Below are 27,755 nucleotides of genomic sequence, written 5' to 3' on the forward strand. Positions count from 1 at the left end.
TGAAATGGATGGCACTTTTTCTTTCTGTCTAGGAGAATAATTCCACCCTTCTACATGTTTTTAAGCAAGGTAAATAATTACATGACTTAACATAAGTACATTTATATTTTCAATATTAAAAATTATTAATGATGCATTCTTCACCTATTAGATGATCACTTTACTCATTTGCATCCACCTTCATTTTAAGGACTGTTAAAAACCTATATATGGATAAACTTCATCATTTGAATATTAGAAGTATGAATGTTTCAAGGCATTATTTGCTAGAATAGCAGATTTGTGGATACATGGGATCTTCCTATAATTCATGAATACACAGTCATTCTTCTTTCAAATGACAACTATTCTGCAGGAAACATTCACAGATGCTGTCATTATTGCCTCCACATTCAATCTCTTTACAGATAAATGTTCTTGTATGTCTTGTACTAACAACATCATCCCCCATCCACATGAGATCTGCTATTGCTATTGAATGTAGGCACTGCTACATTTAAGTACCAGCTTATGTAAATACCAACTAGCATGCCAACTAGAGTTCCTGATATGGTTATTCCTCTTGCTAAATCTGTCCAATTTTTAAAGTTAACTTCATTGTGCATGTTCCAGTGCCTCAGCATAACTTAATTACAGTGTATATTAATGCCTCTTTTCCTGGTCATGTCTACTCAATGAGCTCATTGAATTACTGAGCTGATGCTCCATGCTGAATTACACAAGCTTGTCTAGGGATTCCACAGAAACTACCCAGAAGCTGATAAAATAACCCCCAAAAAACCCCAACCAAACAAAAAACCAACCAAACAACAAAAAAAACCTTCAAACCATACATACACGTAGGAATAGTGTTTATTGAACAACTTGAGTAGAAAAAAAAAATCCGCCCTTATTTACTACCAACTTCAGACTCTAGTAAGAGGCCACCTACCCAAAACATTTCCAACCACCTGCCAGCCTGACCAGCTGTGCAAATTGCATTGGAATCAACTGGTTCAGGCAGCTGGAAAGGAAATCTGATTCAAAGTTAGCAGACCATTCTCCCCCCCCCCCAATTTCTTGTATATGGACATAAAAAAAAAAGTCAATTTTACATAAGTACAGGAGGAAGAATTCATTTGCTTCATTGTAAAAACCAGAGAACAAGGTCTAAATAATGTCCTGTGCAGAAGTACAATCATGCTTGAGGAGTAATTTCATCAAATACAGATGATGAAATCTACATCATCTATATAAAGAAAATTCTAGAGGGCTAGGTAGCAGTACTAAAAAAACCACACAAATGCAAATAAAGCTTTCCAAAGACCAACTCAATATAGACTTTCAGGTTTTGAAAAAAGCAGAGTAATGAAGTCCCATTGGTAAAAAGCCTCTGTACCAGTGATACAGAAAAAAATTAAGCAAGGAGATATTCCACACAGCACCTCACATGGCTCCATAAAGAACTCTCTCTGTGTTTTGATACAACACAGTAAGTAAGCACTGCCATTTATAATTTATACAGAACTGGTAAATAACGCATTGATTTTTTTAACAGTTGGTGTTTGATAATATGAATGACCTGGCTCTTTCAGAATGGTAATAAATGGGTTTAAATGCCACTGGCATGAAAGAAGCACTGTCAATTCTGCACTGACTGACAGCCTGACCCGCTGCTGTTGCCCTTTAGTATTATCCATGCCAAATATGTGGAACTGGTCCTTGGCACACTGTGTCCCTAGATTTGGTAGTCCATCCCCATGAAAGTTTGACTCATTCTTAGAACCAGTTGAGATGGCAGTAGAAGACAAACGCCATCCCAGAGGCCCTGTTGGTGACTCTGCTCTCACAAGACCACACAAACACACAGAAGCTTTGCCACAAACAGGGTCTTAACAGTGATGCTGCAGCACTGTACAGATGAGTCTGCTGTATCTCAGCTCCTCCTATCCCCTTTTCTAAGCACAGCTTGATATATAGCGAGGTCAATCACCACGCCCTCCAGAACCACCACCCAGACACGGTAACCAAACTGCTGCTGCTAATCTATCCCACTAAGGCGAATTCAAAATAGGCTCTCTTAACAACAACAGTTGGTATTTGGTACCTTCCCACACATTTTTATAGGTCTTCTGGGTGTCAGGTCAGCCTGCTCTCAGAAAATGCAATGTGTTAATGACTCATTGCCACTGAATTTCCGGGTGAAAAAAAAAAACAAGCTATAACAGCCATTTTTTAATTGCACGCCCATCTGCTCATGTGGAGAGTATGATATGAACACAGTAGTATCTGCATGACTTAAAAAAACCAACAACAAGAAGAAAAAAAACAGCCCTCAAAACCAACCAAGCAAAGGAGAAAGGTGGGAACAATGTAAGATGGTGTTCATTTAAACAAGTAAGCACATAGTAACATTGAACTTGTCACAAACCATGATAATTATATAGCTTTATTTAGTTCAGAAACAGATTCAGCCTCAAAGAACTTTACATCCATTATTAGAAGATAAAAGATGGAAATGAATCTGATAAATGAATCAGATAACAAAATTTACTTTGCTCATGTTTTTTTCTCCTTGCTTTCTATGAAGGTTCACAAAGAAATTTTATTTGGATTTTTGTTCAGTGTAAGACAATCATCAAGACTTCATATCAGAAATACCCCAAAGCACTTTACCAGAATCTTGGTCCACATATGTTTAACACAATCAGATGAAGAACTGCTTTTACTCATGATCACACACAGACATATGCATTGGCTGAGTATCATAATACTAAACTAAATTTCGTTCAGTCTAAGTGCAAGCATCAGTTAATATCACCTATTTTCTTCTCTTAACTGTGATTTAGAGAAAGACTGAATACTCCAAAAGAAATAAAAAATGCAAGAAGCTTCTGAAAAACAACCTGATCCTTATCTCTAAACAGTTCTTGCTTGCCTAAAGATCAAAACCTGCAGTAATTTTTCAACATCTCCACCTGTATTTCCTCAAGTGTGGATTTACTTGTTCAGCTCTCTTACATACACTACACACTGGGGAACTGAGATGACTGAAAAAGAAATGCATCAATCAAAACTTAAATTCTGTCCTAAGGTACCTAAATTTCAGTGACAAACATTTTCACACCTAATGGAAGGTTTCCCTCTCACTGATGTAGAGGTATTTATGCACAGAAAAGTACAGTGTAGTAGAATCTCTTTCTCAACTGAATGACAATGCACAGAACACTGTGCTGGATGCTACAGAAGGTCTCAACTTCCAGTATTCTGATTGCATTCTCCAATTCAACACTGGCTTTTAAATTAGATTTAAAAAGTGTTTGTGACTGCATTAGCTGCTGTTCAACAGTACTTTGGTTTTTTACTGGAAACCTACAAGCAACTTCTCTCACATTTCCTTGAGCAATGTTATACCTAATTCAATCACATCCAGGAAGTGAATCATTTCAGCTTTATTCCAGGACTAATGACATTTAAGGCAGCCTGACGATCTTTTATCCAAGAATAACAAACCATGCTAAGTGTAAACATCCAATCCTAGGAAAAATTCCTGCGCCTGCTTAAAATGAGATCTGTTCCTGTCACTTACTGTTAAAAGAATATGCTTTGCTTGGTTACGGTAAAACATGCCAAGTTACTTACTACATCATAAAGCACCTTTAATTTCCCCTTTTACTGAAATACCTTACTAGATGCTTCAGCAAGCAAATATGGAAATGCCTCACAGCCTGCTTCTGTTCTACACATTAACCCGAAGGTGATGGCTGCTACAGCCAAGCAAAGTGGTGCAGAAGGACTACTGATCTGCTACAGAGCACCCTACAAAAGCTGATGGCTGCAGTATCAGCTCTGCAGTGTTTCCCTCTGGCAGCTTCCAGCTGTACGGCTATTTAGGAAAAGAAGGTCACTGTGTTTTGGCTGTGCTAACCATTACAGCAGCCTCTCAGACCACCCAGGCCCAGCTGGCCTAAGGCAGAACGGCTGAGGTGGTGTAAAGCTGTCTTCTCTGCCTTCAGCCTAGTAAGTCATTGGGACACACAGAGCAAGTCCACTGCCCACCCTCTTCAGATAGCAAGCAATGCCCGTATTAGGTCACAGACATGCAGGAATTTGAAACATTCCTATAAAATTAAATTTATTCTTTCATTTCCAGGCTTAGCACATTGAATTTATGCTCTTCAAAATCATTGCTGCTTGGAAATTTTTTACTCCACATTTCAGTATTATCTTAAAATTCTACAACCGAGCATACATGTTTATTATTGTGTCCTGAAGTATCCTGATAGTACTTTATTTAAATCTATTCATTTTAAAGAAAACATTTTTACTCAAGAAAAGCAGTCTATGAATTCAAAAGGGTCAGGAGTTACTGCAAGTGCTTTGAACAATGCAAATGCAAAGAAAAAAAGCCTTTGTTTTTTGAAAGAAGCCACTGCTACTATTGATGTAAAATAATACAGTCAAGTTTCTTTTCAGGGGCACCAAAAGCTTGGAAACTATAGGTTCCCCTATCAAAACAGGATTGGGGTTTGATTTTATCACTATTTTCTGCTGAAGTAACTAAAAAAGGCATTTTAAATTTTCATCAACAAGGCTGAAGAATGTTAAGTGATTGAGTATTTATTTAAAAAACCCTCTCTTTTGAAACAATAGATTGCACTTGTATCGTTGAGTTTGCTATATTACAGATTTGTTAGATGATTTTTGATTGTGTAAATTAATATGACTCAAAAACCAATGAACAAGTCTGATTTTCAAAGTCACATTACATGCACTAGAAGAAAACAACATATAATTTGACAATTTTTAATACAACACATAACAAGGCATAAAAAAACTAAATACACAACTGCTTTCAGCTAAGACAGTCACGAAGGTTCTTATAAAATTTGGACCAAGAATAAGAACTTTTGGAAGCAGGGATTTCTAGTCAGACCACCACAGCTGTGGCAGCTTCACTGAACTATTCAGAATAAACTTGTGGCTACGAAAGTACTGCAGCCCATCTCACCCCCCTCCATCCCAAGTGGCTGGTGCTGGAGGGCACCAGCAATCTCAGTAGCTGATTATGATTACAAGCCTAAGCACTGTGGAAAGATAAATTTCTGAAGGGCGACTTGTACAGTTAGCTCTGAAATCCTATCTCTATGCTTATCAAAAACTGACTGACTTTATTTAAATTACTAAGTAGTAAAACCAAATGGAAAATATTTGTCCCCTTCTGATGCAAAGAGAACAACTTGCCTTTCAGTAACACCTACACACCCTTAAAACCCTCTGCTGTATTTAAGCAAAGAAAGCTATCTAGATCAATTTACACTAATTAGAATTTGCTAAAGTATTTAGGCAACTTCTCAATTAAAAATGACCTAGTGGTCAGTCATTAAATGTTATTTAGTAATATCTGCCTTGACTGATGTTTTCATGCTCTAAGTGCTTTAATATGCATTATAAATCATCCTGTAAATTTGGACTAGAACATATAATTTATGTCAATTGTGACAATTTAATACATTCTGTTAAGTTACGTCCTAGGCTTCACTGCAAGTGCCAGCTGACTGATTGATCTCCAAACTGACTTAATATGCAGGCATCAGGTTTTTTTCTCTTTATGAAAATCAATTACAATCAATTACCTATTAACATCACAGAAAATATTGTTCCAGCTCTTTCTCCTATAGTTACATTAACCACTATTAATATCCTCTAAGAAAAATAGAATAACCAGATGTTGCTGCCTTCATTAGAGTTGATTGTTTCAATAATAATTTGATCAGTGAGAATGAGAGGTAAAAGAAACAAAACCCAAGGCTTTGTGCTAAATAAACTACTGCAATGTTTTTTAAAATTACAGAAAAAACAGTTGCTTATTCTAAGAAATGACCCACTGATTTCTGCAAGCTAGCAGAATAGCAGCAGAAGAAATCAGTCCAACTCGTTTTGTGCTTTTGCGTGGAATTTACTGGAACAAAAGTCTGCAGAGCCACACTTCTCAAACACATAATCAGTGTCCAAACAGCAACCCAGCCCAGTTTCTGGAGATATATTTATTTCTCACTATGATCATCACAAAAGAACTTCTTTGAAAGATGGTTGTTGACTTAGTAACTAAGTAACAGCACTTCCTATTAATGAAGCTCTTTTATTACTTAAAAGTAGTGAAATAAATATACAACATGCAGAGTAAACAAATTTATTACTGTATTTTAGTGACAAATGTAGGAGGGAAGAATATACCTTCAAAATTTATCTCATGATGAAGCCAAGGGAAAAGTGCTTCAAGTCCCACAAGCATGTGATTATAGAATCTAATCTATCAACATACAAGTACTAGTTTCTGCAAGCTATAAACATTTAATTTTAAGAATATAGGGACTTTCCAAGAACTTCCATGCGCTTTTTACTTCATTGCAAAACAACAAGCATTCAGGTATTTTTCCAGTTCTTCAAGATAAGACTTCTAAAGTGCTCTGTTGGCAATATGTTAGCTTCCTGAAAAATGAATCCAATCTTTTCACCAGCTGTTTTTTCCATTCTATTTCAGTTTTCCAAGAAAACCATTAGCAGACTAAGGAAACAGTAAGTATAACTCTAAGCAGGGAACCAGAAATTAGCATTGCATGTGGATTCTGACAAAGAAGTTGCAACACTGATAAGCTGTATTTTGGCTCTAATGAGAGCCTTAGGGCATCCATGTGTGTACATGTAGTAAATCACCCCATTGAAAAGATAATTACTGAGGGGGGAAAAGCTTTCTTGATAGTAATTACACTAAACTGCTTGAATTAACATACCCACAGATGGTTCTTTGTGGTCCTACTTACACATTAGAGAGAAGAATGCTTGATTACATTAGTTCACTCACTTGGAAAAAAAAAAAAAAAGGAAAAAAAAAAAAGATTTGGTTATTAATCACACTAATACTCCTTGGTTGATGAAGCCTATGTAGACTTTTGACCGCAAAACCAAAGTAAAACAAAAGTTAATTAAGCTTTTAGGCCTGAGTTTTCAAAGGCAGTGAAAGTTGGACAACATCTAGGTGAAAAAACCAATCTCTTTTGGCTGCAGGCAGGGATTCAGAAATATATCCCCATCACTATTCAGCCTGGCCCTTTCTAAGCCTGGACACAGCATACAATACCCTATCAGCAAAGAATAATCTAATTAAAACCTACACTTGCATATGGACATGCTGTTTCACTCCCTTCCAATTTAGTTGTACAGATTCTTAAAGGAACATGAATACTCCCACGCCAGCAGCTTAATCAGTTTTTGTTTGACATCTACGGCTGTCCGTGTTAGTGATATGGACAGCCCTTTCTTCATCAGCCCTGTCTTCTTCTCTTATAGAAAAGTATGTCTGCTTCAGATAAAAAAACAGGACACTTCTGGCTGACCCATTGAGAGGCACATGCTAATAACCATTTCAGGGCTGAAATGCACCCTACCAGCAGCTTTCACATATGAAGCCAGCTTTCCTGAAGAACATTCAAACCGAGGTCAGAATCCTGACCCTCCGAAAGAAAATGGTAAGCTTGTTACTTACTTCAATAGGACTAAATTCCATCATGGCTTTGTTTCATGGGCTTCTCCCATTTGTATCTCCTTAGTGGAGTGTGTTAGTGAACAAATTAGAGAGAAGCTATTAAAACCGCAGTAAAGCAATAAAGGGAACCTTCAACTGCCACTACCTCATCCCTCTCCAGAAAGTTAGGAGATTGTCCCCATCCTAAATTCATCAACAGTCTACTCCCTGGTAAGATAATACTACTATCATTTTATGATTAAACACCACATTATGAATTTCCATGTATCAACTACAGGTTATATTTAGAGTCTACAGCTCAATCGCTTCTGGGATAGTGACAGCAGTATAAAACAAATTTTGTAAAGCCTCATATTTCTTGCAATTTTTGTCATATAGTACAAAAATGTGTCGGGGAAGAATTATCAAAATCTAGTGCAAAACCCAATTGATTAGCCTACCAGGTACAAATCTATTTCTGTACACTATCATGGCAGTACTCAGTTCCCTCTTATGCTCCTTCCCAGACACATACGTTCTCTCTCTCTATCAGGCTGTCACTGCTCAGTGAAACAACTTCCTGGCCTATTTCTGGCAACCTTCACAAGCACCAGACCATTTCTAACCGCCCATAACCCCTGAATAAGGATCTCAGCTTCCCTGAAATAAGGTTTGCCAACACCTAGGTTCAGCCTCTTGAACCGAACTGAACGTCCTACTCGCCTTTAAATGCCTGCTGGGTTGCTGCTGTCTGAAAACATTGCACATTCTGTGGGGTATACACACGACTACTGAAGATATCAAAAGCTCCTATCTCTCCTGAATCGTGCTCAAAGGGCTGCATGAAAACACTAATCCATCACGGTATCTTACAGACACTTTCCAGGCTCAAAGTTAGAAAACCTCTCTTTTGCAGACTGAAAAGCCTCGTGACTGATACGTGGAACAAGACAAACTCTTTCAAAATAGCTGGAACCACCTTGTTGAAATACATACATCACCTGCATGTCTAATTTGAGGCACAAAAAAGCTCATTTACATATGACACTCACCTCCTTCACTTTTTGACTTTGTGGTCCTCATTAGCAAATTGCCATCAATATCTCCCTGTCCCTTTTTACTTTTAAAGAGAACGTTACAGTCTTTCACTGCAGAGCAGGGAACAAGCTCTTGAAATGCAATTGGCAGCTCTCCTCCATTTACTTTTTTAGTATTTTGACCCATCCAGTCCTCCAAATGCCACTACCCTGCAAGCTGGTACACCACTAGGTAGAGACCAGAGCAGCAGATGGGCTCAGGTAGCCGCAAATGGCAGCTCACATCTCCCTCAGCAGTGAAACAGCCTGATGTTTGTGTTTAGTGCTCTACAAATTTTATTACTTTGGTGGGTAAAAATTTCTTTATGCAACTGGCTATTGTACATTCCCTCATTAAGACGCAAAGTGAAAATTTTCAGTTAAGTAAGATTAAATTTATGTCCAAAATGCCTACAAATATCATTTAACATCAACTATTCTTTCATTTTATCCAGCTCCCCGCCAGCACTACTATCTGCTGGGACCTCTTTATCCCTTGCGGAATCAACAATGATCAAGAAATCTGGTCACAGCCGTATCAGCTTCACTTGAACTCATTTTTCCCTTCCTTCCCAAATCTCTCTCCAGAACACTACTGCAAGATTGCTTACATTGTCTCAGAGCTCCTTTTTCTTGTTTACTTGCACTGTGCCAAACAAGTCAGACAAGCAATTAAGCTTTTTCCCCACATCCTCATCTGGCACCTCTGTGCAGCGCTCCAAGATACACAGAAAGAATGAGGATTAGTCTGTGGTCATCTCTTCAGCTTTGCCAGAGATGCTATAGACCAGGAGAATCCAAATGTCCCAAGCCTTGCTTTGTAGCTGCATGACCATGCACACCTCACAACCATATATATATATTGATAACTTCTATATTTACCACCAGGTGAAAATAATCCCAGAGTAACACAACTAGACTGTATCTAACTCCATATATCCTCACCTGCACTATGCACATTTGGGAAGTAGGTGGGTCACTTCTTTACATGGCAGCCAGGTACTCATCCTTTTCATCTCCACTTGCCAGGGGTGTTATCTGGCTTTTCTCAGTACTGTTATGCCTAGCCTCTTGAGTCCAAAGGAATTGTTCTCTGATCATGATTACAAAATGATTACAATTTCATGATTACAAAAAATGTTCTGTATTCCTAGTTTCATCTGACTTAACTAAATATGTCCTCAGATTCACAGTTTAGCAAAAAAAACTCACAAAGCAATGTATTTCTACAGAAAAACAAAGTAAAAGAATGCTTATGAAGTCATCTTTATACATCATCAAAGGAAATGAGGGCATACATAAAAGTTTCAGAAGTTAATTTCCCTAGAGGAAAAAACTCAAAGTTGCCAATACTTGGGAAGAGTCAAAAGTATACTCAACATTTTTTCCCAAATATAAATCAATGGACCGGAATCATTCATCTAAATCATCAATATCAAAGAAGCTGCCACAGAAAGCCAACACTAGAAAGAAACACAACCAATTTGGTTACTATCATACCTTGACAAAATGTAGCATTGATTCTCTTGTAGCCTTGTGGGCATTCCATCATAGGACCGTATCCATGGTAAGCTGAAAGAAAAATCACATCAGTTAAATACTGATAATTTATATGCTTGCAGAGCCTGATAGCTAAATTATTATATAATTATATTTAAAAATTATAACGTTTTGTGATAAACGGTTAAGCAAAACATATAAAGAAATTAAAATTAAAGACTGTACAGAGGTAACCTTAGTTCCATCACTTTTCACATGTGTACTACTTAAGTCTTCCATTATCCAGCCAAATTTGTGTTAAAAAAAACCCAAAAACCAACAACCAAATCTTTGAAATCAGGGTATCTTTCACCCTATTTGTTCTGAAATATTCAAATGATTAATTTTGCAAACCAGCTAAAAATATCACGTTTGGAAAAAATAATGTTGAAGATTTCTTATGGAAACATCTGGGATTTACCTAACAGAACTGTTGAACTTTAGAGTACTAAACTTTACTTCACTTACTGGCTGATCAGTGTAAAGTCACAGATACAACAACACTACAATATAAATATTGAATTCAATTTTGCCAAACTACAAAATTTTCAGTTAACCAGCTTTTTATTTCTATTTATTGTTCCTTTCCTCCACTTAAGGTTGCTTTTCAGACTACAGAAAACTGTTTATTGATTCTTAAACATCATAAATGTGAGCAGTATCCTCTTTGTATGGTTAGGCACTAAAAGCTAACTTAGTGGCAAAGCCCAGTACTTTGATAAGCATATAGGACTAAACTTTTGGCACTATGATCACATAAATGCTTTTAATAAGAGTCAAGAGAGTTTTTCATAATTTGAATGTTAGACCAGAGATACCTTACATTTAGTCAGATATTTTGTTTCATTTCCAAAGTGTCCCAAATGTTCAACAGACAACCCCCTCCCCAAAACCCACCAGATTTATTCGTTTCCATCTTTACTGTATATAAACTGTCAAGTAAGACAGAACAACTGAATAACAAAATGCCATTGATTGGCTTCCCTTCACATAACACCTGAAAGGCACATTTATCCCTGTAGCTTATTTTAAAATTGGCACCTGGCTGACCGTAATGATGGAAATAATAAAAATTTTAAAAAAATAGGGTAATTGTTTTAACTAGTTCTAAAGCTTTTCCTATTTGGAAAAAATTAAGTGATGATATTGAGTAGCAGGCTTTGGAGTGAGACAGTTTTATTTCAAATTTCAGTGAATTATTTAAAATAATTGCTTAAATAAAACATTGAGATTGCATAAAGTGCAAAATGGTTTAAATACACATAGTAAAAATACAGCAATGTCATTACAGTTCTGAACACATACTTTTCCATCTTTACACTGACTACAATCATTTTAACACCAACTACAACTTGAAAATTTTGTCTCTCTACTAAAGCGGCCCCTACAGCTATTTAGTTTCCAAGGAAGATTTTTCAGTCTTTTCCTAATGATAATATTAAAACCATTTGAAAATTAAGAAGACTTCCAAAAGCACAATGCATTAGTCTACTTCTGGTTCCCTAAAGTGTCAGTCAAACTCCTAGTACTCAGGTTGGCAGATTCAAACTTATAACTGCACTCATTATGTCCTAACAAATCTGTGTTTGCTGTAACAGGTCTGATTTAATTCACACTAAAACCAGGAGAGTCTCTGTAACTTTCTGTGGGCAGGAATGGCACCCTGCAGTGCAGCCTGCTGAATGAAAATAGCTTCCCGTTGTAGATGGAGACCAGCCCATAACATTTGCCAGCTCTTTTCCAGTGGTGCAACACATTTTCCCTCTCAGGGTGATTCAGCTGCTCTAGAAAGCGCAATGGCGGACTGAGGTCAGAGATTTTAGCTTCTCCCTCCTTCCTCATCCTCCTACTCACACAATGAACAGGAAACTGGCAGCTTACTAGCAGCAACAGACTTGCTGGTTACTGTTTTCTTCCTTTCAACAAAGAGCAGAAATGTAAGCAAGTCACAGCAGAGAAGCAGCTTGTTCAGTGATGGTTAGTGATCCATGTGGGAGCTGGACGGAGTCCGACACTACTCACCCTTCACTCACCTAAACAGCTTGTTTGTAATTACTAAGTTACCAAGAAGCCTGATCAATCACAACACCCCCACGTAACACAGGAAGACTCTTCTTCTTAAAAGCTATCTTCTCTTAGAAGCCCTTAAAAATGGAGATCTGTTCCAAAACCTCTTTTGGTTTTCAGTAATACTGAACAACCTATAAACTCACAGACATGGCAGCTGTCTCAGGCCAAGGCACTTAAATTTGCAACAGGGCAGAAGCCCTGACTGAGCAGTGGCTGTTACCCAAAATACTCAAGTCTTTACAAAGATGACAGAGCTCTCTGTAAGACCATGGGAACAAGAAACACGCAAATTTATGCATGTCCTTAAGTAGTTGACTAAAGAGAGAAGTGCCTCCTAGTGACACTAAAATATATGCTTAAATATTTTGCTGAAGTGGGTTATGCAGATCACAACCTGATTACATATTATTATAAAAACATGTCCACTTTAAATGAAGTTTGAGGCATAAAACCATAAAAGCAAAAGGAAGTCTGTTTGCTTCCAAAACATCCAAAATAAAAACAGTAATACCAGTTTAGTGAAATATCAGAATAGGTCAGAATTATATGGGAAGAATTTAGGATTAAGTTAACCTGTAGAAACACAAGCATAGATATCACTTACCTGACAACTTACTAATTATTTACTTGACTCCTAACTTTTTTCATCCAATAAATTTATGTACATAAAAATATACGCATATTCTTTTTACCACTGTTTTACCACATTCTCAGTGTTGTAAAAATAAAAGTACTTGATGAATATAAATCTTTCAGCATCCACTCCAAACTTCTATTAAATGTTCTAACAAATTCACATTTATCTTTGGAAATTGTTTACTCTACAGGACCATAATAGTTTGATATTGTCATGAGGCTTATAGGTGTCATGACACCTATTCCCAAAAGATACTTTGACCTAGATCCAGAACAGATTTTGGGCTTTCAATGTGCGTAAGTTCAAACTGAACATCTATAACATTTTAACATGCTGTTAAACACCTGCAACACACTAAACATATCACCTTCAAGTCTTAAAAATCTAAAAATTGACCATTTACATCCATGCAGACTTGCCATAAGACATGGCATGATTAAACAGCATCATGCTTAGAATCATTCCTAAATCAAATGTAGCCTAAAGAAAATACATACACCACTACTAAACCTTCTTGACAGATTCAATGAATATTCTTGAAGCATACACCTACCAAATCACACTCTTGATATAAAGACATTGTATTTTAACCTGCATAAGAGATAGTGCATCCTTCTCCTCCTCCCTTCTTAAAACACTAACATAGAGTGAGAACTCCCACCTAAAAAGATGAGAACTGTCTAGGAGACACAAATCCTTACTTTCCAGGAATGCTTTAATCAGAAGGAGAGGATTATTCCAAGTGGCACCATTCACTCTCTTCGTGAAATCATACAGTTACATTCAAAAAAACAATTCCAAATTGAGCCAGAAAGCAGGAGTAAGAGTGACTCATACTGTAAATAATTAAGGACTCTGGGAAAGAGACTGGGTTCCTAAATCTGTTCCAAGAATTGTTTCTACATTTTATGGGTTAGGGCATCTCCTCATAGGTATAAAATGTAGATTAGAAATTATTCTGGCAGATAAAGGAACTCTGAAGTGTCCCATCTTGAGCAAGCATGCTAGTCATTAAACCTTTTTTATAACAAAGGACATTTCTCATCTCATTAGCATTTAAACAAATTATTCAGTGCTTTGAAAAAGGAGTGGGTGGACTTCCCTCTAGGAAAGGTTTTTAGGCTGAGCTCAAGCACTTCTCTGTACCTGCTTAGGAAGTACCAGTGGATCAGAAGTTTGTCACAGTTTCCCTTTTTGCTTGCTTTTAACACTGTGCTGAGCACCGTGCCATTAAGCAGCTGCCTTGTCCACACATCTACTGTGGATTCCAGCCTTCTATTAAACTCATATTCTTCTATGAACAATTAACAGGTGTGCTTCCCTTCCAACCAGGCACCAAAATTTTCTGTTAGTAGTTCCAACCAATTTTTGGTTCAAAACACATTTCAGGCTTTTGTGATGTTTCTCATAGCCCATCTACATCCAAATAAGCAACATTTCACTTGTCAATATGATTCCAATGAACTAGATTTCAATTGTAGTTGAATTGCATTGTCTGAATGCTTCTTGAACTCTGTCAGGCTGGTGCTGTGACCACTTCCCTGGGAAGCCTGAGGGTGCCTAACCACCCTCTGGGTGAAGAACCTTTTCCTAAAATCCAACCTCTCTGACATAACTTCAGGCTGTTCCCCTTGGGTCCTGTCACTGGTCAGATAGAAGAGATCAGTGCCTGCCCCTCCTCTTCCCCTTATGAAGAAGCTGTAACTGCAGTGAGCTCTCCCCTCAGTCTCCTCCAGGCTGAACAGACCAAGTGCCCTCAGCTGCTCATCATACAGCTTCCCCTCAAGGTCCCTCACCATCCTTGTTCTCCTCCTTTGGATACTCTGAGAGCTTTATGTCCTTACATTGTGTCACCCAAACCTGTCCCCAGCACTGGAGGTGAGGCTGCCCCAGTGCAGAGCAGAGCAGGACAATCCCCTTCCCTTGCCCGGCTGGCCATGCTGTGCCTGATGTCCCCAGGACAGGGCTGGCCCTCCTGGCTGCCAGGGCACTGCTGACTCGTGTCCAACTTTCTGACTGGCACTGGTCTCCAGCCTCTCACTCCACAGTCTGCGTGTACATCCAGGGTTACCCAGGGCCAGCAGCTGAGTCTGGCGCTTGTCTTTGTTAAATTTTATACAGTTGGCATGCATGCTCCTTTCCAAAACTGTATTTACATGCTATGGAAATAAAATAGATACCTGGGGTCTTATTTACTATTACCTTCACCCACCAAGGTGGCTCTCCTTCTAAAGCACATCAGAAAATAGACATACTCCAATGCACAGAATGTTTCAGAAACTAGCAAACCAGACTGAGTCACCATAAATTTATACCAAAGTCTCCTATGGAAGGAGGAGTCAGAGAAATAGGAGTGATATAGCAGATTTTCTGCTGGAATTGTATTTACATCCACATCAAGAGTTATAGAGAAACAGCTGCTTCCAAAAAAATCAAACACTGAACATACTTTCAGCACTGCTATCTGAATAACAGGATCCTAGAAGAACTAGGTAAGAGTGACCGTGGTTTAATGACCTATTTTTGGCCCAGTAAATGCAGGTCTACTTCATCTACAAAACTGAGATCACATTATCTCTTCCCATCTTTCATTTAATGCCGAAAATATGACATGACACAGAAGTATTACCATTCCCATGCAAAGGTAATGTAATTCACAAAAAGTTCAAGAGATTATCCTCACTGATCATGCAAATAATTCAAAAGTCTTTTCTCATTATAATGTGATGTCAAATCATAACAAAATGCTGAAGAAAGTCTACGTTGTTGTCTAATTGTTGGGGAAGATATTTCAAAAGCAGAGGAAAAAAAAAGCAACCAACAATTTAGAGCCTGGAAGAGCTTGGCTCCAAACCTGAAACTTCATCTGCAGTCCCAAGAGGTCACTGCATTCTCTCCAAGCAGAAACTGGCGCCTCTATAATTTAAGATTTGTATGCAAACTTAAAAAAAAAAAAAAAAAAAAGAAGTCCAGCTGGAAAAGGCGAGATGATTCAATCTGATTGCTCTTCCTGGACTGAGTAAATGCAACAGTCCATCACTGACTCAAAGGAGGAAGAAGCAGGGGAAAAAGCCCAACGACGTCAACTTTGCTGGCTGCACCAAGTGCCTGCATATTGTAACTCTGCTGGCATGCTGGGGAATTCCAGTTTCTACAACCTGTCCCTAATCAAATCATAGCACATTTTTTTCTACTAGGTTCCTTTGGCTTTCTTCCCCTCTGTAAAAAGGGAAAATACTACTTGAGAGGAAAAAGCCATGAGAATAACAGTAAAATAGCACTTACATGGCTTCTTGGGACATTTCTGGCATTTGTTAAAACCCCAGGAAGTACCCACGGTTCCACAGCAGTCTTCTTGCTTGGAAAGGCCAGGAAGTGCTTTGCCACACTGAAATAGTCAGGTAAAGAATACTCTGGTTAGTGATATTGTACAACACTCCCAGTACAATGTTCTTTTTCAGTCATTTTGAGTCAACCTCTTGCTGAGACACTGAAGATTCAATGGAGCTCTTAACTGAACTTAAAATGGTGTTCACACATTGCAGAGGCTTTTCACACAGGCGTAAGTAAATTAAGTGACATTATCTTCCCCCATGTTGACTTGAAAATGAGAAAAAAACAGAAGAAAACAGTAAGTCATAGGAATGAGTGAGTATATTACTAAGGCAGTAACTCGCTATTAGAAGCTATTGTTTTCATCCTAAAAACATGCATGTCCATTTTTTTAAAAGCTATATGAAATATCTCAAATATCTTATAATTTCTGAGGTCAATTTTCATTTCCCCACCAATCAATAACATACTTATTATGCTTTATAACAAGAATATTAATATTTGGAAGCCTACAACATACTAGTTATGTTCTTCACTTTTGCAATTTTCTTCCATTTTGCATGGTAAAGAAAGCTTAAATGTATTTCAGCTGCAGACATTAAAAAGACCCCCAAACATGTAAACCTGCCAGTTAGGTATACAATGGAACACATAAAGCACAGGAGAAGTCCACAACAGCTGCACTCAGTAATACTTTCAAAGCAAATGTGATATAAATAGCCACTGCAGCAAACAATTCAAATGTGCTGAAGTGTGAATCCTCAGTATGGCATGAACAGACTTTCCCTAATCTAACTCTGCTTTCTGACAGTGTGTAAACCTCTGACCCAAATGTTCACTGCCACATAGCTTTCAGCTCAAGATAGCTGGCTCATCCTATGCCACAGGCTGTGAGGCCTTGTGGCTGCTCTCACTGAGCTGGTAGCACAGTCACTCCGCAGTGCAGAGGCATGCTGAATGAACAGCTTCCTCCAGCTTTCCCAAAATTTTTCCAGTGTGCTCTTAATCACAATGTCACACATGAGCCAATGACATTTATGAAGCAGAGTTGCCCTGTGTAGCTTTACAATGTGACTACGAACAGGACAGCAAGGGCTACAAGGGCTCTGACTCATCAGAGAGTCAGTCAGAGGGGCATGGGGAGGGCCAGCAAGGCATCCTCCCAGCCGTTTTCTCTGTCCTTTTTTCCATAGATTCTCCATAGACACATCCTGAAGTATCTCAACTAATTAAAAGGGGCACCAGTTCACTATCTAAACATCAGACTACAGCTCAGCACTTGCAGCACAAGAAGCTTAGATCTGTGTCAAGGGATGTGTGAGAAGTCTGAAGTGTCCTCCATCTCAGTGACAGCCAGCCACATACGTCCAAGTTTTTACCACCTCTAGGGCAACTTGACACGGCTATGGTGTGTCTCTGCCCACACTGCCCATATACAGGTTAGCACCACTTTGAGCCTCAGTTTGGCATGACATATGAACAGCAAAAAGAATAGAGTGGCCAAACAGGTTCAAACAGACTGCTCAGTTATTGTGACTCCACAGGAGCTTACTTTCACATTACTGTCTGGAGTGGGTCTGGTGAAAAATTTTCCTGTGTTGCAAGGGAAAAGAAATAGTCCTTGCCTGGATGGTATTCGGCGATGTTAAAACAGTGGAGCATCTCAGCAAGTCCCACCTCTCAGATGCAGACCCAGGCTTACCCTAGGTGAATGTGTATCTTTCAGCTGCCTTGCACTCCTCTGCCTTAGGCAATGGTAGGATTAACACAAGGCTGACCATTCCTGATCAGTCAGAGTCTACTAAGTTCTGCTTCCATAAGCAACTCCCAGCCTGGTACTTCAGAAATCAAGATGCATAAATGGGGAATTCTGCACAACTTCTGCTGTAGCAGCTCTGCTGTTTTCAAAACCGAAATCTCTTCCAACTGCCCACAGCTAGAGGATACACAGAATGTGCTGCACATCCCAAAAGCTCAAAAAATCTTTCCAGCTGGAGAGTACTCAGAATGCCTCCTCTATGTGGTTACCCTAAACCTTAAGAGTTCAAGTTACATCTTTACACAATGCTGGTTTTTTCAACCTGCTTCCCAGGCAAGCATAATCCAGGCAGGACCATTTCACTTTTATAACTACAGCTACCAAGTTTTGCTTTATAGTTACAGAGGCTCAACCCCTTTCCTAGAGCTTCTTCAAAGACAGAGTAGCCACTTGCTGAAATTGTACACTGTGGCTGTTATCACGAGTCAGCTAAAGCATTCTGCACCCAGCTCTTCTCCCCCTACTGTTTTACAGCTTTCTACTCTGTGAAAAGAAATGGGAGGAATCCAGGCTGGTGTTACATCTCCCCTTATGATCTCAGAAATGGAGCATTTGGGCAGTGAGGCACACTACCTAACACTCAGTGTTTCTCCTCAAGGTCAAAACCTCAGGAGCTCATGTATGTCAAGGCAAGATTCCACTAACATGACAGCCAATATGCCAGCACGAACTGGCTCCTCCCTTCCCCCCCCCCACCCCAAAAATAGAAAAGGCGTCATCTAATAGTAGCTAGCTAGAAAAGAAGGGAAAAAAGAAAGGAGAGGAGGAGGAAGATGGACTAAAAGCCTACTTATAGTTTAGGTGTGGTGCTACAGCATTTGCACTCTACTGAAAATCATGATCTTCGTGGTCATAACTTTTTCAAATTTCCATATAAAAATCATGAGCAAAAATAAGGATGCCAAAGTCTGAGTCATTTGGCAACTGTGGTTTGCAGTCCTGTCAGTAAAAACTGGCAATGATTAAAGCTGCTGCTCCCACTGCCTCTATGGTGAATTAAAGCTTGAAGAATCAATGATAATTTGGTTAACATCCAGATCATTGTAGAAACCAGGCAACAAGGAAAGGCAACTCCCACATGGGGCTCCTATTGCCTATAAGATGTATGTAATTTTGGAGCTATGCATCACAAAACATGAGTGCTCTGCAAAGTCCTAATCCAAGCAGAAACAGAGTTCTTCTGCACCTACTAAACTCTGATTTCTCTGGTACATCTAGTAGTGCTTCAGATACTCTAAACACTCATGGCACTGCACAAACTATTCCCAGTTATGTTTTCTTAAGATGCTCCCTCCTTTCAGCAACCTTAAGCTGAACTGAAGCTCTACTTCCACAGGTCTCAAAAACTTTTATAGCTAATTCCTTTCCACTTCAAGTCTTAACCCACTTCCTACTACCAAGAAGAACTCATTAGTTCTTCAGACAGTCTTTTTCAGTCTCTGACTCACAAGTGACTGGAAAAGTCACTTGGAGGAATTCATAACTATTTTTTAGTTTGTTTCACCATTCAACACAACTCCATCATATACTTATGAGCCTAAAATAAGCAGGAAAGCTAAACACAGGCATGCTTGACTATGCATGAAGATATTGCCATTCTTTAAGCTTAGGTTTAGACTTTTCTATTCATCATCTACACATATTTTAAACTAATCTAGTCTGTATTCCTGAGGGCTTCTGGAAAAGAATACAGATTTTCATGAATGATATCTCTGTCATAAGCTTATGATTTGGAAATGTTTTACTGGTTCAGAAGGCAAAGAAGTCATGAAGGTTTGGTATAAAAGAGCTCGACTGTGCTGAAAGGCTCAGCAGTAGCAGCAGTATGATGCACACATGGTACTGCTATAAAACAAAGTTCTTCCTGGGTAAAGCGCTCAGAGACACTGAAAGTATTGTTTCAAATCCACATATTTTTCCTCATGCGTGCCTGGGCTCCTATGCCAATATTTTATATAACTGAAGGAAGTACTGAATATTCCCACTGGAAGACTGAAATTCTGGCTGACCTTGTGCTGGTGCACAAAAGCCACCCCAAGCCACATCACCTCTTTGTTACTCTGTCCAGACTCCAGTCTCTGCCCCATCTCCACAGTCCTAGAGTGCTAAGCTGTGTATTGCCACCAGCGCTCCATCCATTTTCCAATGCCAGAGAAAAAGAAGGATTGTATCCTTGAAATTCATCTGCTAAGGCAGTAGAGGAAATTTATTCAGCTCCCTGTAATGTGCAGTAGGGAGCCCAATCTGGCAATCACTCTCAGGGCAACCGCAGAGGATTCTGGCTGAAGGACCACAAGGTTTCCTGGGACTCCCACTCCTGCGTGACCCATCTGCAAATCCCTGTCACAAGCTTTTAGTTAAAACCACAATACAGGCATAAATAAAGGAGTGTCACATGATTAAAACTATGATTGAAATTGATAGGTGCTTTGCCTGAGCTAATAGCTAATGACTCTGGGATCCAGCTCAAAAGACTGTATTTCACATACCACAATAGCAGAAGTGAATGGATACACTGTTTAACTTTCTGCAAACTATTCAACAGGCACAGACCTTGGATTGTTGCTTTTTTTTTTCCTATAGGCACGACAAACAGAGCAAGAAACCTCAAACTTAATAAACTGTATCACTGAAACAATTAACAGACATACTTAATTAGCTTACTGACCAGCTGAATGACAGGTTGTTACAAATGAAGAGTGTTATCCCATGTAACACTGGCTCACTAACAGGCATTGTCTCTTAAGGAGAGGAGTGAAACTTAAATACTTCCAGACTTTCCAGAAGAACTGGTAAAGAATTTGTTTTGGCATAAGCAGAACATTCTTCATAAGCAAGTAAAAATTATCCAGCTTTCTTCTATTTGAGTAATTAAAACACTGTTTGGTGTTTTTGGTATCTGATACATCTTTAATCTTCTGATATTTCAGAGTATTGATCTTGCAAAGAAACTACTGCAAATGAAGCATTAATCCTGGAAATGAATCCACACCAATTCCTGACAGTCTATTTGTTTAAGAACTTCAGAAGCCAAACCATGAGCTTTAAGGAATTCCAGACAGTTATTTTATTTTACGAGATGGCATTTTAAAGACTATTCTAAAGAAAAGAGGTTTTAAAAGTGCTCTAAGAGAAAAAGTACCAGTATGAAGCACAAAATTGTATCACTTCTGCCTAAAGATAAACATTAAAGTTCATTTCATACAGCTGTCAAAAAAAGAAAATACCTGAAATTTATCTCCACAGGAAATGTTTTCTTAAATCTGAAGTTTGACAGGGATGATTAAACACTTGAATGAATAACTTCAACAGGCATATTACTGCCGTGAGCACCTCCACACTACACACACTATGATCGTATTGCATACAGTAGTATCAATATGTTAGGTTGGGCATTAAGGGCTATCGACATATTTTTGCTGTTCTGATTTCTAACTCAAAAACTTTGATTCATTGGTTTAATATTTCCCATCATGAAAAATTCAAATAACTAAGCAGAGTTTTTAAAAATTGTATGTATATTTTCAAAGTACCCAATCAGTGTATGCCCCTGTCTGAATGTAGTAAATGCTGAATCATTTGGAGTCAAAATCTTGACCATGATACAACATCGACAATTTCTAACCTTTCCCAGCTGCCACCTATCACTTGGCTTTCTTTTGTATTCTATTAAGTCTTATAACAGATAGAAATGTGTTCCTCAAACCAAAACAAATGTTTCCTGTAAAAGACATTGCTGAAACAAAGTATTAAATAAACTGTCTCCATAGAAATTTATCCCACTTAAGATGCTGGTTAACTAGTATCTGTTGGTCAGACACACTAAGCAGCATTTGAAACATATTTGAAAGCATCTGTGAGAGTTTTGACTGCAGTGAAAAATGGACAACCCCTGTAAGTTTCAAAAGTCTTTCCTAGTGCTCATAATTAATGTTATTTATGAAACCATTTAAATAATTAAAACCAATCAATTAAAATCATTCATTTATCAAAATACGCTTCTTTTGTCTGCCATGTCATACTGTGATTTGCTTTAATATGATTTTCCAAAGTATCGCTATAATCCACCAAATTTCACTTCACAATACCAAAGCAACTCTAATTCAGGCATCCTTTTGAAGAGAGCTGTTACAAGTATGGACCTTTTCTTTTAAAGCAGTTAGCAAGGGAAGCACAAAGCATCATGCACCAAACCACTGACATGGTGAGGAATGGAACATATGCCCTAACACAGTAACCTGGAACTGACTTGAATTACTTGAAATACCAAAACAGAAAGGGGGGATCAGAAGACAGTGTTTCTGAAATTCTTGCAGTGATCTTTTCAGAGAGCAGTCCAGCTCTTCTCAGCAGTTACGTGAGGAGGAATGAACAAGCAGAGGCTGACATGACTTCATAGCCAGTTTCTCTTTTAGACATTTTGCCATGTACTCCTTTCTTCAATATCTCTCTGTAGAATAACAATGATTTTTTTACTTTGTTTTTAAACTAGAGACGCTAAGATTACTAGAAGTCTCCTATGGTAAACCTAATACCAAAAATAACTGCTGAAGAGAACAGCATTACATGTGAATCTAGACAGAAAGAAACTGATTATGACCGATTTTTTGCAGCACCAGTTTCTCCAATTTCTTGCTGCTTTGCAAAAAATACCTCATTTTTTACACTGAAGCAGAGACCCAAACAATCTTGAGGTAAAAAAATCCCATTTTTTTATCGACAATATTGCAATGCAGCAACCATAGGGAAACACATGAATATACTTAGTAAATACTTCGAAGTGATCTTAAGGGGTGGAAAAAATAGTGCTCAATTATCTCTATATGGATTTTCACAGACAGTAGGCAAGTGCATTCTTTTCTTGATTTAAATGCAAAGAAATTATATGCAAAATCGATAGGACTCAAGAATACGAACACAATCTTTACTAAGTACGCCACTGACACTATAGAAGTACCTTAAGAAATCCTGTGTCATAACAAAGGCATTTTTATTAGAATTGGAATCATCTGAAGAGGAGGAATTAAAGAAGAGAAATTAAATCTTCCTCATTTGCTTGCTTTTTAAATAGGACTTAGTGAATCAGTGGTCTAAGATGACCAACTGGATTTTAGAAATAAAGGACTACATGGCTGTAAAATATTTTACAGAACACTAAGCCCAGTCTCCAGCTTTTGAAGGCATCATTATAGAGTGCTCTCCAGAAATTTACTGCTCTCCATTTTAATTGGGATTTTTGGCCTACTGCTTCCATCATGTCTGTTTCCCAACTTGAGATCTCTATTTCCTCTACATCATTTTCTGTACAACAATAGGGAAGTTTAGGTAAAGGTTTGTTTCCTGTATCTTCATGTCAACACCAAGTTTCTGGCCTGCAGCTTAACATGGCTTATAATATACCTTGCAAAAATCTTTGTGGTACTAGGAAAGAGTCTAATGAACCACAGCTTTTGTGTGGGACATATCATTGTGAGGTATCATGTAACATGATATGCTGTCCTGGAGCAATCACCATTAACATCTGCCAGACGAGAAATAAATGCTGAGTGTTCCACTCAGAGAAAAGAGAGGCAACCAGGAAAAGTGAATTGACTTGAGAACAAAACAGAACCATCCAAAACACTATTTGCTTCCTATAATACCTTTTAAAAATTCAGATTGTAATGCTACTTTTGTAGTTATCTTTCCACTTTACTTCACAGTGCTGAGGACACTTCAGAAAACAATCACAATTAAACAATACATACATACGTACACGTATTTCCAAAAATGCATGTCTTTATTTATCTATTCTTATTAAAAGCTAGGAAATTTCATTCCCCTTGCCCCTCTCACTCTTCCCGGTCCTTCTGAGCTGGCAGACTGACATCTTTTCATCCTCCTTTTACTAGCTTGCTCTCATGGTTGCTGCCTTTGGTACAGTCACTTATGATACTACAGACAGCTAAGGGAAGAGAAGGTCTGAAAGAATTCCTATGTCATTGATGAGAAGTGATTGCAGACCTGACAATACAACCAGACTCTTCAACTATCTGTGCCATAATGTCCTTCAGTTCAAGGTGGCTCCATTTGCTAACTTCAATAGTATGCACTTGCTTGGAAATTTACTGCAAAAAACACGCTCACTCTGTCTTGGAAACTGAGTATCCTACTGTTATTGAATGAGATACCTTATGAAAATTTAAATAAGGTGGGGCAAGGAAGAACATGCCAGGAGATGAAAAATATTTCACAGAAGATTACAAAACAAACCTCAGAGCACTAAAATCAAAGGATCTGTAATTGAAAAGCAGCTGAAATTCAGAGAAGGTAAGGAGAGAACAAGGGATGGAGACAAACATAGAATAGTAGAAGTTACATATGCACATAAAATCACAAAAGAGATCATGATACAGTTTTAATCCTTTGCTTTTAGCGTGGACCAAAAGTAAGTTCAGCAAATCCCTAATCAACTTAGTTGACTTGTCTACAAGAGGCCACACACAAATCCTTCCACCAATCTGCTCTACAGACAGTAAAGTCATCTCAGGATTCCAGGATATTTAAGAAAGCATTTCTGAAGCCAAATACACAATCCACCCTGCAAAAAAATGTATAAACACTGATGACTGTTGAACTAATTATGGGTATCAAAATTATCCAGCATCAGCTCCAGAAAGGACTTGCAACACATTGCTACTAATAGAGAAAGCTCATTTTAGTATTGCATCTGAACAAATAGAGAGAGTCCACAGATAGAGCAAAGCAAATATGAAAGAAACTGAAAAGCCATCTTTTAAGCAGTTAAAAAAAACCCCAGTTGTGTCCTTCCCAGTTAAAGGCATATTTAACATAAAAATAAATAATAAGCATTGACTCGCTGCAGGAAAACCAGAAACATTTCAGATTAAAATCTGAAAGGTGAATGAGTCGCTCAGATCTATATTTATGGCAAGGTCTTAAATGAATGCTCTACCAAACACCAATCTACAGCTCCAATTCTAAATTGAACCATCACTGTAAGAATGCTTCCGAAATCCTTACTATGTTCTTCTTCAGTATTGAGATTGATCAATGAAATCTGTACAAACTGAGAACATGCACTATTCTAAACTAGGAGGCACTACCCTTTCTTGAGACCATTGCAAAGACACAATTTTCTAGGGCAATACTGAAAAAAAAGCTATAAAAAATGGTGAGTAGGCTTCCAAGACAGACATGAAGGTAATCCAAGCTTATTTTTCCTTTTCTCCACCTATAAAAGGAGATAGGAAGCACCAACTGCCAAGTGCAAGACCAAGGAATTAATTTTGTATTCCTTTATATATACGTACATAGAGAAATATCAAAAATTAATAAACAACTATTAATTATCACACTTTTTCCCAGATTTTTAGGATTGCACCCTATGATGCCATGCTTTTTGTATTTCTCATATTCAGGAAACAGAGAGAAATCCTTGTTTGACACAGGCCCTGTTTCATTTTTTCATGTAAAATCCATGAACTTTCCCAAAGATTTTACCATGCTTGAAACAGACAAGCACAATGAACTCATGACTGTAAATTAACACTGTAGCTCCTGAATCAATCATTTGACAATTATTAAAGTCTAGCCTTTAAACACATGCAAACTTAACTCCAGTCTTCTAAAAAAAAAAACTCTGGTGTGCAATGACATTTAAAATTAATTTCTTCCATTGCATTTTTCAGAATTAATTACTTTTAAGCATCCTCATGTCAACTCATTAGAGATGGCAGGTGACTGAGCCTAAGGAACTTTGATTTCAAGTTCAACAGTCTGCCCATGGCAAGGGGGGATTCAGTACCTAAGGATCTGACAACTATGCCACCTTTACCCTGCTCCTGACTGCATCCTACTTCTGCTCCTGTCTGTTCCCCATTACTGATCCTTTCCAAACTCCTTGCCTATCTGTGAGTAAGGGGGAGAGGTCTCTTCCCTGGTTTTTTGGGAGGGGAAGGCAGGAGCTGTGCACAGCTTAAGAGCCTTTAAAAAATTCACTGACAGCTGGAAGAAAGAGCCAGAACAAACGCTTGTAAAGGACATTTTTCACCAGGAACGATGTCCCTTTGAGGGGAGGCATGCTCTGTGCCGGTGAAATCTTTCAATAATTTTGCTGTCAACATCTAACAAGCATTTGTGAAATATACTGGCAACACATACAGTATTTGATGCTTGAAAATTGGCTAACTTTGGGTGCATATTACTGGAAGGACCAAAAGCAAAGCAACCCTTGTGATGAACTTAAAATTTACATCTGCAGTGATACAGTCATAAAGTATTTTTCAGCCCAAAAAACAACACACTTATTCTCTAACACAACCTCCCAAAAGGAGTGACTTTTCCTGAAACCTCACACATTATTTCAGTCTGAGGCATACATTCACTTTAAAGACATTTGATCTGAAAAGCAAAATTTCAGAAAGGTAATAAGCAATAAATAATAGCAGACTTTTACAGGTTCTTAACAATCTTTTTGCATCTCTCTCTCTATCATATCTCTCTCTCTATATATATATTCTATATATATATATTCAAATATATATGCAAATTGAAAAACGTGTTGCTATTAAAAGGCTTTCAGGATTGAAAGAAGATAGAAAATTTTGAATAGTTGTATGAAAAACGTGATGTGAACATACTATTTTTAAGTGAACTAAGGTTTTAATGTTCTAGTGAACACTCAGTTGGCTTTCATGATTTTTCTACCCCATTCAATGGTTACATTTCAACAGATTCAAAACATTAGCCTAAAATACAGTTAAACATATAAAGTTGTTGAATAGGAATTTCCAGGGGAGAAAGAAAAAGCTATGCATAAAATAACTGAAACCAAAATGTCGAGTTTTGGATTGCAATTGTTGGATTTTTAAATATTTTTTCCCTCCTTTATAACAGAGCTTTAAAGCCACCTGTCTCACAAGCCTTAGCAAATGTTTCTTACCTGTGTCCCAACAGTCTCTTGAAAGCAGCGCCCAAGCTGAGTTTTAACTGAAACAGGAAACATATGAGGAATGGGTTGTTGATTTGTGTAAGTTGTATGTCCTTTCTGGGTCTTCTGATACGGAAGACCTTGGTAAGAGACCTGTGGATGTACTGGCTGAGGTACTTTCGCTTTTTGTCCTGTTGATGTGCTGTCAATCCTTGACACTTGATGGATCTGAACTGAGGCTTCAGGGGGATGTTTCACATGGATATTCACTATGTTAGGAGGGAACTTCACTAAAATAATTGAAGGAAAAACACATAAGAGAAATTGGCAATAAAGTATGTGAAGAAGATATCTTAGGCACCTCTAAGACATTTTTTTTTTTTTGTACATCAGTATTTTCACAAGGTGCCTTGAAGTGACTGAAATATAAATGAAGCCCAAATTTGGGGGTTAAAGGAAAGGCTTAAAGAACACATAGAGTCTCATTAACAAAGCAAGAAAATGAAAAATCTTCACAGAGGAAAGAACAACATTATAGGATTGTAAAGACTGCTAGATAAACATGGATGTCCGAATTGGCTGGTATGACATTAATATTTGTGGTCATACCGTGTAATAAGAGCCCCATCCAAAGTTCCAGAATTCCTACTCTACTAGGTTATTTTTGGATATATAGTAAGCTTTATTTTCTTTTTCAGATCCATCATCTTTCTCTGGAATACAGAAAAAGCTTCAGATTTCACTCCTTCACCTTTATATACCTGCCAAGTCTCAAGTTCGCCCCTGCAAGAGCTGCCAGCATCTCAACCATCTAAAATCACCACTCCCTGTGCTGAACTTTGAAT

The 27,755-nt window shown here is 38.1% G+C and overlaps 1 protein-coding gene across 6 annotated transcripts in view; it reads right to left on the reverse strand.

Annotated features, from left to right (window-relative positions):
- The window catches only part of LTBP1 (latent transforming growth factor beta binding protein 1), a 184,927-nt gene that overhangs the window by 74,572 nt on the left and 82,600 nt on the right, over positions 1-27,755 (reverse strand). For 5 of the 6 annotated variants that reach the window (XM_066315900.1, XM_066315901.1, XM_066315899.1 and 2 more), the window contains 3 exons: positions 26,923-27,200; positions 16,112-16,214; positions 10,081-10,152 (listed from right to left, as the gene is read on the reverse strand). In XM_066315900.1, coding sequence (XP_066171997.1) covers positions 10,081-10,152; positions 16,112-16,214; positions 26,923-27,200 — 453 coding nt within the window. The remainder of the gene's footprint in view (positions 1-10,080; positions 10,153-16,111; positions 16,215-26,922; positions 27,201-27,755) is intronic. The other variant, XM_066315902.1, reaches the window with a different exon arrangement.

Source organism: Sylvia atricapilla, chromosome 3 (assembly GCF_009819655.1).
Source record: "Sylvia atricapilla isolate bSylAtr1 chromosome 3, bSylAtr1.pri, whole genome shotgun sequence".
Lineage (NCBI taxonomy): Eukaryota > Metazoa > Chordata > Aves > Passeriformes > Sylviidae > Sylvia > Sylvia atricapilla.